The sequence below is a fragment of the Phocoena sinus genome, chromosome 10, assembly GCF_008692025.1.
Source record: "Phocoena sinus isolate mPhoSin1 chromosome 10, mPhoSin1.pri, whole genome shotgun sequence".
Classification (NCBI taxonomy): Eukaryota; Metazoa; Chordata; class Mammalia; order Artiodactyla; family Phocoenidae; genus Phocoena; species Phocoena sinus.
Window position 1 is genome coordinate 39,729,036 of NC_045772.1, and position 16,364 is coordinate 39,745,399.

Here is a 16,364-nt window from a genome sequence, read left to right on the forward strand (position 1 = left end):
GCTTTGAAGGCTGGAGGATGACTCAAACAATTCTGCTTTGGGAAATGAGGCAACTTCTCATCTAAATGGTAACGTCTGAACTGGTTGAGTGATTTAAAAAAAAAAAAAAAAAAAAAGAACGTGTCAGGGTTAATTGGGTAAGGGAATCCAGGAAGAGAGAAGAGCAAAGTGCTGGCTGTTTTGAGAGGTTTTTTAGGAGGAGATTTCACAGGACTTAAATGAATGCGGGTATGGAATTGGAGGTGCAATAGATGAGGGAGACAAGGATAATAGTGAGATTTCCTATCTGAATAGCCAGGGGAACGAGATGGTCCAGGGAAAGCATGGAGAATAAGATTGCAACAGGATTAAAAATGGAACCCTGGAAACCATGACGTCTACCACTTCAGGGAAGGAAAGATAATGAAAAGGGAGGACCAGTCAATGAAAGAGAATAAGGAGGGAAGGAAGCAAGAGGAGGAAATGAGAGTAGACTCCTGGAAATCAAGATCTTTCAGATGATGACCGCTGGTCATAATGACGACACAGAAATATCTGACCAAATGAAGGTTGACAATCACCCTCATAATTGTGCAAAAGGAAGTACCTGGTGACCCTTTTAATAGTACTTGACAATGCAGATCAGAGCAGAAGAAGCTGAGTTGTTAATGGAAGTTGAAGAAATAGATGTCAGGATCTAGGTTATGGTTTCCAATCAGTTTGATGTAGATACGAAGGAGGAAGTGAGAATGGTGGGCGATGGAGGAGGTAAAGGAAGAAGAAAATCTTAGAGCATGAAAGAAGGAAACTGACATTTCTGAATCACCTACGATGCATAGAATTTCACTAGGCACTTGCAAATATGTGGACTTTTTTGAGCATACCTGTAGGCTAAAAGGAACGAGGGAGTAAGAAAATGAAATTACAAAGGAAAAAAAGAAAATTAGACGTGATGGGAAGAGGAAACACCAAGAAGGAATCTGTCTTTCCTAGAACAGGCATCCTTGGAACGTGTTTAAAGAAGGCAATGCTTGAATATTTGGCTGCAAAGTTTCTGGAATTTTCTCAATTTGGGTGTCTGACCTGAATAGAGGGCTTTTCTGAAAGAGAAATACACTTGTTAAAAATGACAACTAGACTCTAATAATAGCTAACACTTATAGGATGCTTACTCTGTGCCAGACACTCTAAGCACTTCCTATGCATTGATGCCTTTACCCAACTACCCGATGATGGAGATATTATTTTTAACCCCCATTTTATACCAGCAGAAACTGAAGCGCAGAAAGATGAAATAACTCCCAAGAGTTAGGGAGTTAGGATGCTAACAGAGCTGGGATGTAGCAGAGCTAAGATCTGAACCCATGCAGTCTGTAACCAAAGCTTGTGTTTTTAATCCCTGTTTAAACTGTCTATCCAATAGTATTTCTGTGCAAATCACATAACTACCCTTAGCCCACTTGCTCTTATTCTAGACTCAAAGTCAAGTTCCGGCTATTTGGTTTTCTGCTGTGCTTCAGGAAAGTTGCACTTTACTTCAAGAAGCTCATGAATATCAAAACCTTAATCACAGCTATTTGGATGACACAAGTTCATGCTGTACAAACCAACCACGGCCCTAGTCATATTAAAATCAAAGTTGCAAAATAAAGAAACATTCTGAAAAACCTTGTCTGCTTCATTTAGATAACAGTGTGCAGAACGAACTGAAAGATAAAAATGCTCAGCATTTACCGTTTCCTTTTCCTTTTTTTATTTGAAACCCCTGTGGTGTTGTGGATGATATCATCAGGCAATTTGGTTTGAATATGCTCCGTGCTGGACTCTGCAGATTACCCAACTAATGACATGCACACTCCTTGCCATTGTGACACCTCTCTTTTCACAAGTGGGAATTTCAAGTGACAGACTAAAGCTGTTTGCTATCAATTTTGCAAAAAAAACACATCTGCCAGAGAGCCAAGATTTAGTTCAGAGACGGAAATCAATTAATATTCTAATTTGTTACCTGTCATTAGCATCACCGTATTATGCCAAGTCAAAAGTGATAACCGTTATATAACATACGCTCCTAAAGGAATTTGATTTAGGGATCTGTTTCATTTCTGTTGAGTGTTGCTCTCTGTGTATAAATCCCAGTAGAAATTTCAATTACACGGGCAGTAAAAATTGTGATGGATTAAAATGAAAGTGTAAAATATGCCGTTACAATATTTATCATAAGCCTGCATGGCTGTATTTAGTTTTCCTAAACTTATTTACCAAACCGTTTAAAAATTTTAGGTATCTCAGTTGTTTCTTCCCATTAAATCAAGGAGAGAGCCAGCAACATAATATTTCTAGAGGTGTTACCTAGATCCTCTGACATTCTATTATTTTAGGTTGCTGGTCAAAAGCAGATCTCCATGGAGGAAGGCTGACTTCCTGGTCTAATTCTCAGTGCCCAAGAAAGAAACACAGGAATGGGATAGTGGCTTGGGAAGAAGGAAAGAAATAAGATTAGCCAAGGGAAAGAAAAAAAAGAAGGGAGAGTTGCATAGATATTTTTTCCCAGCTGATTCTTTTCCTGCTGATACACAGGGAGGAAAGTATAAAGTAATAGCTGGCACTAAGTGGAGAAGGCTAAATGATGGAGTTATGACTATAAATATGGAAACAACTTGTTTTTTCAATGTGAATGACACAGTCAAGCATTGAAATGATGCTTTCTTTGGTGTTAGAAACTAAATTAAAAAAATTTATTGTAGTTGATTTGCAATGTTGTGTTAATTTCTGCTGTACAGCAAAGTGATTCAGTTATACATATTTATACATTCTTTTTCATATTCCTTTCCATTATGGTTTATCACAGGGTATTGAATATAGTTCCCTATGCCATACAGTAGGATGTTGTTGTTTAAATTTTTTCGTATGCTTTAAATTTTCAGCATCTTAAGGCCTGAAAATCTAAGAGTGGGTGGTTCAGGATATAAGTTAAATCAACATTGATTCATTCATTAATTCACTCAACAAATAGATATCGAGTGCCCCGTATATATTAAGGATCACCAGGGATGAAAGTATGCATAGAACAGACCCAACTTCTTGCACTCATAGAGGTTACATTATTTTGGAGAGAGCCAGAGCAACTGAACAACAGATAATAAAATACATAGCATTTCAGATGGTGCTAAGTAATACAGTGAGAAATAAAGCAAGGGAGAGCAAGGGAGAGGACAGGAAATGCTGGCAAAGATTGGGTGGGGTAAACGGGTTAGAGTTTTAAATAGCATGGTTGGGGAAGTCCTGATTAAGAAGATGCTATTGGGTGAAAGCCTAAAGGAGATGAGAGAATGGGTGTGTGGATACACGGGGAACATTAAATCTCACTGCCATTGCTTCCCATATTGTTTACTCTTCCAGAGAAGGAAATGGTGTTGAAGACAAGGCAGAATACGCGTTTGATTTGGTGGTGTTCTTTTCTATCTCTGCTTCCCTCTAACACATTTCTTTTAGAGCAAGCATTTCGATAAAATATTCAAGTGAGAGTTTGCCCCCATGACAGATGCATTTGGCTTTTGCCCTGTAGTTATGACTTCAAAGTCATATCAAAAGATACCCAAATCAGTCCATCAGCTCAGCAGCAGAGCAAGGAAGAGAACCTGAGAGCCTGTGTTTTCCATCCTAGGGAATCGCTCTATTGGACCATCTCCATCTTCCCTAGGTTATGGAGCTTCATGCTGGGAATGGAAATTACTGACAACTGAGCTAAGAGTGTCTCTCAGATGCACTTGGATTTGTTAAAGGTGGACAAACAGATGAACAAGTTGTTAATTCCTGGGAGGATAAGAAATTGATTCCCTGTAGTTTTCATTTAGTTTCTCAATGTCCTTATAGGATAACTCTTATAACTCTGGTAAATCTCTCATCTAGATGATCGCAACAGCCTGCTTTATCTTCTGTCCTTGCCCCTCTAAGCACATTTTCAACACAACAGCAAGAGTGATTTTTAAGAAAAACCTATGTCAGATCATGGGATACCTCTGCTCAGAATGTTGCGAAGCCATTTTATTTCACTCGGAGTAAAACCCAGCTTCCTTGGAACAATTCACTAGGCTCCATATAACAGGGCCTCAGGTTTGTCTTCTGCCATTCTCTACCTTGTGTTATTCTACCGAAGGCACGCTGAGCTCCTTGCCATTCCAGACAGATTCTTGCCTAAGGGCCTTTGTATAACACAGGCTTTAGAACTTTCTTCCCTACTTCCTCCAGGTTTCCTTACAAAGGAAATCAGCTCAGATAATCCTAAAAAATAATAACCTTTTATCCTCTACCCCCTTCCCTTTCCCACTTACTCTCCTTCTGTTTCCTTATATTATTCACCATTTCATGATGTACCATAAACATTTGCCTCCTTACTGATTATTTCTTTTCCCCCACTAGAATAAAAGCTTTGTGAGGGCCAAAACTTACTTCCCCAGAACCTAGAGAAGTGTCTAGCGCATAGTAAATGTTCATCTCTGAAGAAAAAAGACAAACCTGTAGTTTATGATTTAAATTAAATGGCGCTGGTTGGACTTAGTGCTATACCCACACAAATAAACTTCGGTCCAGGTTATTGTTTCTTTCCCAATGACAACAAAGAAAATGTTAAAAAGTGTGCAAAAGCTTTTGAAATCTTAACAGATGAGTGAAAGAAAACCAAACTTGTAATAATGGGAAAGTACATTTTAGCTATTGCTTAGGAATAATCTTTACAATGGAATGATTTCATCAATACAAATCTAAAATACACAACACATAAAACGTTAACATTCTCTGGAGAAAGAGACATTGAAGAAGATTAAAAAAAGAGCCCACCTACGTTCAACACAAGATAGTTTTTTTTATAAATTGGATTTTCATTTATTAAGTATATTTAAATCCTTAAGAAGAATATTCCATTTCCAAGAATATTCCATTTTATTTTTGGAATACTACCATTCCAATAATAAAAAAATCAAATGTACGCTTAGGTTAAGAGGAATTCTTTTCCTCCCAATGGGTACGTTGATTTTCAACCATTTATTTTTACTCAAGTAACAATCTACAATACTCACATGGAATTTTATGCAACTCATTCATAAACTTTTCCTTCAGCTTAGAAAAGCCATCCTCCTTTCCTTCCCCGGGACTGGCTGGCTCTGTGGCATTATTTGGTAGAACAGTCGCAGCAGTGGTGATTGGCGGGGCTGCCAGGGCCTCATGGTGACTCTCGCTCACCATTTTAGGTTCAGGTGAAACTGTGAGGGGAGGGAAGCAAAAAAAAGAACAATTCAAAATGGTTTAACTGACCCCACATCAGATCTATTCTAGAGATGAGAAAACATCAGAGGGCACATCTGCTCTCTGGGTAAATAGCCTGTCATTAGCATATTACTTTATGTTGGTTCATGAAATATTTATGCAACCACAGAGAAGGTTCTTCCCCAGAAGGTAAGACCAGACATAGTTATTGAAAGCATTTTCTCCTAACAGTAAAATGAAACTGTCAAATCTATTAGTTACTTATACAGGCAATTACTTGCTATATAGATTTAACTTTTTAACCCATATCCTACTGAAATGTCCATGAAACAATTGCTGACAACATACATGCTCTATACTCTAAATGTTTTGCGTTTCCGAAAAGGAGAGACCAAATATTTATATTGGAAGTGTTGATAAATTATAAAAGGTAGCACATTCAAAATGTTAGTAAATTTTAAAATGGGTGTAAAGAATACTATTTTAACACTGATACTCTAAGATTCCTGAATGTTATACAGAAATTAGTTCTTGAATCTCATTTATTGATAGCATGCTTTCTGCCCAGTTATTTTTTTTTGACATTTACTGTAGATAATACTATGATCAATAATTCACTTGTCTTGCTGGGTGAATTTTTTTTTTTTAATTCTTTATTGGAGCATAATTGCTTTACAATGGTGTGTTAGTTTCTGCTTTATAACAAAGTGAATCAGTTATACATATACATATGTTCCCATATCTCTTCCCTCTTGTGCCTCCCTCCCTCCCACCCTCCCTATCCCACCTCTCCAGGTGGTCACAAAGCACCAAGCTGATCTCCCTGTGCTACGCGGCTGCTTCCCACTAGCTATCTATTTTACATTTGGTAGTGTATATGTGTCCATGCCACTCTCTCACTTTGTCCCAGCTTACGCTGAAGTTTTGAAGCCACTGTAAATGTGGCATGATTGACTATATAGACTAAGGTGCTGATGATAAAACATGACTTTAATTACTTCAGTTTATTTAGTTTGATTATATTATTGAATTATATAATTAATAATATAAATTGTTAAATTTATTCAATTATTTAAAATGTTATCTTCAAAATATTAAAAAAAAATGAATCCTTAAGGTAGTCAGTGAAAAAATCTTAGCCTTGAATACAGAAAACAGTTCTAGTTTTCTTCACTAGCTAAATGAAGTTTGACAAGGCATTAAACTTCTTAATTAATACATCTTTTGAAACATGAAGACTCAAAACCTGCCCTGCCTAGATTTTTCTTAGTACCTGTGAAGTGCTGTATAAACGTAAGGGAGGTCTTCTAAAGGGGTACAAATGAAGTCATATTCTCCAATCTAAACGTATTCTGGACTTAAATACTTTTACTGTGTGATGTAAGTTTTCAGACTGTGCTGGTGAGAGTGGACATGATTTGGGGCAGAATTAGATAAATACAAATAGGCCTGGGCCTAACTTCACAGTCTCAGCAGGAAAGTTGATGGACCCATAAAGCCCTTCTGAGTTGCAAAGAAATGGAAATAATGAGCAAGCAGATAAAGGATTTTTATAGAATTCAAACCTTCTGTGCATTAATTACGCCTACTTACATATTTAGTGAAAGTAGAATGATCTCAAATGTATGGGATTTATTAAAATCTTAATCAAAATCTAGAGACTTTGGGTCTCCTGAAAGGAGATCAAGGATGAGGCTGCGATACATAGATAATCAAATTTTATAATAGATTAGTTCTCTTTTCAAAGCCTTGAATTTTTCAATAGTAGCCACTAATACAATCCTAAGGGGTAGAATGAGACAGATAGGGGTTCAGGGCTTCTCTGTTCTTGAGTTTCTTCATTTGTAAAAGGAGAGTAATCATACCAACTATGTAAGGTTTTAATCCATGCAAAGAATTTAGCACAACGTCTGGCATGCAAGTTTGTTCCTTCTATTGATTAATCAATCGATTGATTGATCTATCCCTCCCTAATAGCATTTGGCAGCTCAGACTGTGAAAACATTTTATTTTTTCTAACTCAGGGTCACTTTCCAGAAGCTTTCCCTGATTTTCTGATTCTGTTTAGCGTTGGCTCTTGTCTCCCTGCAAAAATCTGGAGTACTGTTCGCACAACCTAGGTGAAGCTATCGATATTGATGATGCCTTCACTCATATTTCATGTGACTTAGCAAGACTACAGTTACACACTCACAAACACATACATATGCATAAAATATCTGTGTGTATTAAAAAATGAATTTGTTCCTCTGCTATGAGAATCACCAGATGTGATTATCATTACTTATCTCCACAGGATAGTTGAGGAATTATGGTTTGCTGTGGGATTTAAAGGAAACGATCGTGCTAAATAGAATAGCTAAATACAACAGTGTCATCCTTAAATTAAAGGTATATTGTCTGTTTCAGCTCAATTTCCGTCATGTTCTGGAAGTGGGATATCATTGCTGGGATGAGCCTGGCGTTCGGCTGCTCCCTCCAACTGGCTACACAGTTGTTTATAGCTTTTGTGCCGGAGATGTTTGGGTCCTTTCTCTTGGATTGTGAAATATTTTCAAATTTTCCAAGTTTATTTTGGCATATATATAAAACATTTGTATATGTAAGTTGAATGATCTAAAAGGCTTTGGGAAAAATAAGGCTTTTATTAAAGAGAGTCAACATTTAGAAGAGGCGCTTGAAGCTTGCGTAGTATTTGTTGTTGTTGTGAAGGAAGCAAAGAATGTTTCTGTAATTTCCAGAAAGAATCCTCCTCAGACATAAGGTACAGCTTGCAAGGTGTTTTATCAAAAAAGGCAAAATCTATAAACTTGGAACTTACTAGCCAATGATATTATCCCTACCATTTCTGATTGTTTTAAAAATCAAGAAAAGATTATGTAAGAAATATACAGACAGTGCTTCTTTGACTTAATGTATACCACTGTGAAATTAAAGGAAGGTCTTTCACAAATTATAAAGAGATAATGGGCAATTAAGGATCTAATATACTGACAAAGAAAGACCAATTGCTGAATTTATTTTCATTCCTTTATATTTTGAGAGATAGTGTTTGTAAATAACAAAACTAAGAACAGTTACATGGCTCTCGAAAATGCATATTTATGGAAATAAGATGCTTATCAAGAAGCATCATTTTGCAGGTGGAAAAACTAGCTAGTTATTCAGTCCTGACTAATGTGATGACTTTATACTCTCTTACGTACTTTAGTGCAGGTGGCATTGTTTGTTTATTTAGTAAAAAAATTTATGTTCTACTCAAGTCTTGATAAAAAACAGCCAACAGTTATTGAGGATCTGCTAAGTGGCTGAGATATATGAAATCATAGAGTTCTCACACCATTCTCATGAGAGAGGTATAATTAGCACCCATTTTACAGGTGAGGAGACTAAGGCATACAGAAGTTATGCAATTGGTTCAAAGACAGATAGCAGTAATTAGTGGAGTTGAGATTTGAACCTAGGTGTCCTAGCTACTAGTATAAGGGACTTGTACGCTATGAGACTAAAATCTAATAAAATAGTGGGTTTTTTGAAGAAGTTTTGGACTATGACCCTTAGTAAGAAGTACATTGTATTGTGCTCCAGTATACACACTCTCCCCTCTATGTTAAATATGGAACACATTTCACATAAAGAAACTTGCCCTTACTATGTGTGAGATATTCTGATACATTCCATTCTATTCTGTTCTGTTTTAGTAAAAAATTCTAGTTATATTTATTAGTTTCACAAACAACTATTGGTTTGTGACCTACAGTTTGGAAAATCACTATGCTAAGGGACCTGTTAAGATACAATAACATTAAATGAGGCTAAGAAAAACTAAAGATGCCATTTATTAAGAACCTACTATGTGCCAAAATGCTGGCATTGATATTCAAGTATAATATCCTCGATTCTCATTACAACCCTGAAAAGTAACTTATCATATTTTACAGGGAAAGAAAATGGTTGTGGAGAGGTTAAGCGATTTGTTCTACACAGATTTAGCCTGATCCAAAGTTCCTTCCACTAGTCTATTCCAGTAATAACATTTAAGTATTATGAAACAATTAAATCAGCACTGGAAAGGTATTTATGATTTTCTTTTGAATTGGTTTAGCAGTAAATAGAAAATACAAGTCATCTTACTAATAGGAAAGAGACTGCCTAATTTTGAGGTATAGTCATTGAGTTTGTTAAAATGGAATTTAACATCTTGAATATGCCAAGAGAAATATTATTGAATAGAAAAATAAATTCCCGCCTAGAAGAAGGTTGGGTACAAATTCTAAAAGAAATTTGAACCAAGCAATTCTAAAAGAAAGAAATGCAAATCCCTCCTACCAAAAAAAAAAAAAAATGTGTTTAATTTAACAAATAGTCAAAAAACTGAAAGTTAATATATATTAATTGTAAATGAGGATAAATATAGATGTGAAGGTGAGGATACAAAAAACTTGGCAATGGGTAAAGACCATAGTTTTGAAAAATACTTTATCGAGGCCAAAGTAAGAGAACATGTTAAAAGCTGTAGAAGCACTCATTCTTTTTCTAGGAATTCACAGTAAAGAATTCATTTAATATAAGGATGTTTGTAGTAACTTATTTATAGTATTAGAAGACCAGAAACTACCTAACAGAGAGACTTAAATTGTGGTAATCCATAAAATAATGTTATTAGAATTATTTTAAAGATAAATATTTACAAACCTGGAAATACATTAGAGAATTAGATGAAAATGCAAATTATGAGACATTATATAAAGTATGTCCAATTTCTCTAGATAAGATCTTTTGTATAAAAGAGGTTGGAAAGATACACTTAAAAATGTCAACCTTGTGATAGGATACTCTGTTTTTTTCCCATATGTTTATATTGTCAGTATATTATAAACCTGAATTATTTAAAATTACACAGAAGAAAAGCCTTTAAAACAGTTTTGCTCTTGAGAAAACTATTGGAGAGATTTCTTAATACCAGATTAAAAAAGAGAAAGAGATTTCTTAATACCAGATTAAAAAAAAAAACCAAACTTTACGATGTAATGTAAAAAGCTAAACTGCAAGAAAGAAGGATTCAGCTGCATATCTAGCAAATATAATATGCAAAATGGCCACTGATTAAAATAGAATGTAGAAGAAATTTTAAGGTATCATAAAAGTTAATACATTTGTGGTATAAAATGAGGAAAATCAGGATTTTTTGTTGCCATGACAACTTCCCTCTGTCCCTTACATTTATTCTACTTAGGAGGACTTTAATTTTGTCTATCTCTAGGTCCATAAATTGATACGGATTTCTTGGATTTTACAGGGAGATAGTCTATCATACTGCATACACATAATGATTTTTGTTGAAAGAACTATTTCCATCTCTATTTAAGCATTGTACTTTATCATAATAGCATGCAAAATTAAAGAGCAAACAGGAGAAGAAGGTCAAAGAAATATTGAAGAATATATTATTACTAAGAAAAAGTCTTTGAATGCAGGAATGCCCCAAACTGAAAGTAATTCTTGCAGAAATTATTACAGAGTCCAGGAGATATCACAGAATGTGTTATAAAGTATTTTTGAGATGAAGGGCAGAATGTAGTCATTTTATTCCATCAGAATTTCCCTTGACCTTCTGTAAGTGTAGGTGAAAACCCTAAGAAGATGCCCTGTGCATCCTTCCCTCCCTTTCAGGAATGAGGCCCTCAGTCTCAGGGCCCTCTGACAGGTCACAGCTGAGGAGTCTCTCCTAAAGAATCACCCTTGGTTAAAGGGAACTGCTTTGTCCAAGGTTAAACCCACTTCCCCAGGGACAGCCCACATGCAATGACTAGGATGCTGGTGTAAAGGCACGTCCCCCTGCCTTAATTTGGTTAATCTCTGAAGACCCCTGTAGGAGCAGCTGAAGGTTGTGGTAACTGCATCTTGCCTAAACCTTGCTTTCTCCACTCCCTTACGTGAAAAGCATTCCCCAGTAAGCTACCTCTGACTTAGAGCAGCTTCCCTGGGAATCCCACCTATGATACCCACTCTGAAAGATTTTGGGGGAAAAAAAAAAAAAACCACTGTCAAAAGTTTCATTTAAATTCTTTCCAAACCCAAGGATCCTTAGGCAGTTAGTGAACTCTAGCAGCATGATCAAAAATCCTCTATGAGTTTGCAAATGTTGCAATGTCAGGCTTGAGGTGTAGCGTCTCTTTGGTTTAAGATAGTTTCTCTTGCTGGAAGTAGGAGGACAGCCAGAGATTGTATGGTCCCTGTCATGGCAGGAGGAAGCTGACTTCTGGTGTTAGTCCCAGTAAAATGGAGAGAGATGAAAGGTTGTTTATCAGACCTTGGAGCAAATGGAAGCATAGCACGCAGCCTACCTTTATGAAACCATAAAACATACAGGCTCCTGAGCCCTTTATCTGCAATCTATTGATTCAAAATAGATCTAGGTACCTCCAGATTTTACCCCTTTATCTCATCACAAAAGTCTCCTAAAGAGGTACAGCGAGAATTCTGCTTAAGAGTATGGTTCTCAGCCAGTATCTCTCATAGATGCCTTTGCAAATCAAATACAAATGGGCCTGCTTAGCTTTACTTTGCAAAAAGAATCAACATTCCTCCCCAGTCCTACAAATATCACAGTACAAACCCTGAAGAGGTGTAGAGGTTATTATGCTGAAGGTGTCTTTGGAAAAATGTGAGGAGGGAGGAGTACTGAACACTCACCAGCTGCATCTCCTAAGAATCCCTTAGGAGATACTGAATGACTGGGGTATGGTTGATATACAAAAACTGTACATATTTAATGTGTACAACTTGATGAGCTTGGAAATAAGTAAACGCCCATGGAAACCATCACCATGGTCTCCCATTCCTGGCCCCACAGAAGGTGCTGTTATGTGTTCTCTGTCCCTTCTTCCAAGCCTGTCTCTCTGCAGCCTCCTACAGCTATGTTGGTTTTCCTTCTCCTATCTTTCTGCCCCCACCCCCGCCCCCGTCTCTCCTCTCCGATCGACACCCTCCTGCTCTCCTTAGTTTTGTCTTTTCTTTCTTTCTTAGTTTCTTTTCTTCCTCCGAAGGGGAGAACCATACTTATTTACTGCTATGTCTTACTTATCCTGTACTGGGTACTTGATGCATGTTATGTGTGTCTCCTGAGTGCTGCGCCTTGTGTGGAGTCAGTGAAAAGGAGAGTAAGATGCCAATTCACACCACTGAGACAGCCCCTGAGTTTCTCCTGGCTGCCTTTTCCTGCCATTATGGAAACTCAAACAGACCCCAGGATGGCATCTCTTGACACCAATAGTGGTAAATTACAACTCACAGTTACCTTCCTGACATAGTTAGATAACTGGAAACAGTACTCTGATCGCCAGGGAGCAGGTGGCAAAGCGTGTATAAGGAGTAAACTGTAGGACCAGGAATTAGGAAATCTGGGTCCAAAAGGAGTAAGCAGAGAGGGGTACACATGTTAGGGGCTCCAAAGAGCAGAATAGCAACATTTGTATTAAAAACCAGAGGTCAGACTTTTAAATGGTCAGCTACTCCTACTAGACTTTGGAATTGACTACCAACTTCTGGTTTTCATATTTTCAGTGTGAATTATTTCCTATCTTTATCTTATACAATTTAGTTTTCCAGATTGTCCAGTGTTTACCCCCGTCCATTCCTGTCTCCCCAAGACAAGCAAAAGCAGTTCCTCAAGATTTCTCTTCCTTAAAGGTGGAAGGACACTGGCAATAATAAGAATTCAGTTATTTTCCTGTCTTACTCTAATTTTCATTGTTTAAAAAAATAATAATGTACTTTGGCAAAAGTGTCATTATTACTAGGGCTTATTTCCAAGCTGGTCCAATTTGTTCAAAATCTTTGTATCTATTAAAATTTTTTTTCAACTGTTTTTTCTTTTTTTCTGAGGAGAGATCTGACTGTGGATCCTGTAGATGGTGGTGGGAGATGTACTTAAGATGTGAATGCCCATCCATAGCCCCTTTCCACTGAAATTGTCCTGCTTACAGACTCTAATGATGGAAAAGAGTCCATGTAGATTGCATGATCGCCCCCCAAGAGCCATGGGCACAGCAGATTTAAGGAGGTATGAGTATCTGATTCAAGGGCACCTCACTTAGATGCTGGCCTGAGGCCACTGACACTGTTTAGCATGAAAAGGTGAGTGAGGCCAATAAGATTCTCTCCTTCAGGAATTGAAGCTATGAAATACCCTAAAGAAACTGAAGCATAGAGAAGAGAAGAAACATGCTCATTGTCACAGAGTTAATAAGTGGGGGGACCAGGGCTCCAAATGCAGCTGATCCCAGGGCTCAAATCTGTGACCACCATGGCAGCCGCATCCCTCTGGCTGTCCTGCTTTCTTTGGCTCGGTTTTCAGTTCTGAGTTTCAGTACGTAGTATCTTGCAATACTAATATTGATAGCAATCTGAGTATCTGTACCTTGTAATCAAGAAAGCACGATTAGAAGTAAAACCTGTGTGGGTTCACTAGGCTTAGTTGTTCCTGGAATATCTGAATTTATAGCCGGAGGTGGTGAATTCTGTTACTAAGTCTGCTCTGCATTCATAACTGGGTATGTGTGTGAAGTGAAAGAACTGATGATGTAGCATGATGTGGGACCCCTATTGTGTAGGTTTAGAAAAATGCCATGGTGACTCAATGATAGTGGAGAGATTAAAACATTCAATGCTGAATACATGTTTTTTCCACATTACATTTTCCCCCATGTTTTTACACCTCTGAGATGAGGATTTATTTGTCTTATAATACATGGCATCTCACTATCACTGTCAGCCAGGCCTGTGTACACTCAACTGTCTTCTTATTCCTATTGATATCCCAGTAACAAATCATTTAAAGGCCATTTGAGGAAGGGATCTGAATCCTGGCTGTGTCTGAAGCTTTCTACTGTAAGCTTATACGCTGAAAACTAGCAGAATGGGAGTCAAAGAGCTTGGAAGATTTTAGAAGCACTAATGGAACAATATTTAAAGAGATGCTTTATCGAACACTATTGCTGGCACAAAGGAAAATGGTCTGTAAGAAAAGATGGGCATCATCAACTATGAATTGAGGACAGATTTAGAAATCTTTGCAAGTTACTAACCCATCTCTTTTATTTTCCTCGTTTGTATGCACAAAAATGACACAAAATAAAATCTAAGTCAATGACCTTTCAATAAGTACAAAATAAAAATTCAAGTAGGAAACCATTTTTGGACATAGTTTAATTTGCAGCTTTTCTTAGTGGTATATAAAATCATGCTGCATCCTGTAATTAGTGGTTTCTTAGAGTACACGAAATAGAGATTTCCTAAAGAATGAAGAGAAAGCATGAGCATTGTTTACAAATAATGTATTATAAAGTAATAGACTGTATAAAATTTTAAACAAACTGAGTTTCTCATTCCCAGAAGATCAATCACCGCAATTATATTCCGCAATTATAGTCAACATAAATTTCAGAAGAACTAGCTAAAGTAAAAATGAATCCCTGAGCCAAATGAAAACTATATTCATTGCTAGATTATTTCCCCCCTTAGACCTATAATATAGAGAATAAAAGAATGGAAACAAAACATATCCAAGTCAAGACTCAAGTACTGAAATACTGTGATAATGATACAGAAAAACAAGAGTTCTTAGACAAATTGAAAATTTCCCACCTATAATAGGGAAAGAAATCTTGGAAACTGGGATATCAGAGATGTTTCTAAAAGCATTTAATAATAAATTCACAAATTTAACATTGTTTTTCTAGTAATCCATTTATTGTACACCCATTTCTCTACTAATGCAGTTTCAAAAACTGTAATTTATTTTCAAAGCACCACTCAATATTGGAGAAATTTTATAGCTTTAAAGGGCCTCCCAAGATTTTGGTAAGAATGGCAGGGTCATGATCAAGAAAAGATTGCAAAAGAGCTTTTTCAGATGCATTAGAAAGACTTCAAGTGCATTTTGTAGCATTTTTAAAATGATACAGTGTCAAAGTCTCCCTTTTTTATTTTTTGATAAAAATGGTAGATATGAAAACCTAGAGATGGAATGGAAATCTTACATGGATCAGTTTAGCATAGTTTTCATCAACGATGTCATTGTGTACGATATTAATTGAAGTTACTTCTTCTGTACAGTTTTGTTCTTTTGTACAGTAAGATAAAACTAGATGCTTTTGGCAGTTTTGGAAGTGGTACAGGTTAGCTGGATCAAGCAAATTGACTGTCAAAATGTTTTCTATAGCAGCAACAGAATAATCATTTGGAATTCCCATTCTCCATTGCTTTGCTGAAACCCAGCTCTGAACTCTTGCTGTTTCTGAGCTACAGGCACTTGAGAGAAAATTAAGCTTGCGACTCAAAGTCCTCTTTTATCAAACGGTGTGCAAACTGTCGTTGTTTTGTCACACAGGGAAGCAAAACTTTAAAATCAGTCTATACACTGTTCAGATTGTGGGAAATATGATGGAAATTTCTGCAATCTCCAGTTAAAAACAGTAAATGAATAAAATAAGAGCTTGAAACGTAGAAGCTTATTTAATGTTCACAAAATAAACCCACGAGTCAGGCAGTACTATCTGTCTATCATAGATAAGGAAACTTACCAAAGGTTGCACAGCTAGTAAGTGTTGAAGAGAGGATTTGAATTGAAACAAGCTGGCTCCAGGGCCTGTGGAATTCTGCCTCGTTAATAAATGAATAAATACAGATGGTTAAAATCCAATGTGATATATGCTCTAGTAGAAATGATTATGAAAGACTGAACTGAGAGAACACACCAGGTAGAAAACCACCAGGATTTAAATGTCTGAGTATAGTTGGGCCTGAAGGCTGTTTACACGCTAAATATGTCAGATATGAACTATAAAAAGTGATTTGGCTTATTCTTCCTGAATTCCACCTTCTGTTGTGTGCTAATGAACTAATTTGGGGACAGGAGACTTGAATGAACAAGATATACAATTTACAAAAAAATAATAATATCGTAGGTCAGTTGCTTACCTAACAGCTATTCCTTCCTTCTGATTTCAGATAAGCCATATTTTTAGATATGCATTTTTAGATAAGCAACTACTACTCCTTATCCCCCATTCATGGGTACATTTTATTAGTCTATATGTCAGTCCTGGTAATTCCAT

General features: G+C 36.7%; 1 protein-coding gene across 1 annotated transcript in view; it reads right to left on the reverse strand.

The window, feature by feature from the left end:
- SYT1 (synaptotagmin 1) overlaps positions 1-16,364 on the reverse strand; it is a 431,119-nt gene that overhangs the window by 190,914 nt on the left and 223,841 nt on the right. Inside the window, 1 exon segment of the mRNA XM_032647220.1 lies at positions 5,058-5,240. Coding sequence (XP_032503111.1) covers positions 5,058-5,223 — 166 coding nt within the window. The 5' untranslated portion in view covers positions 5,224-5,240.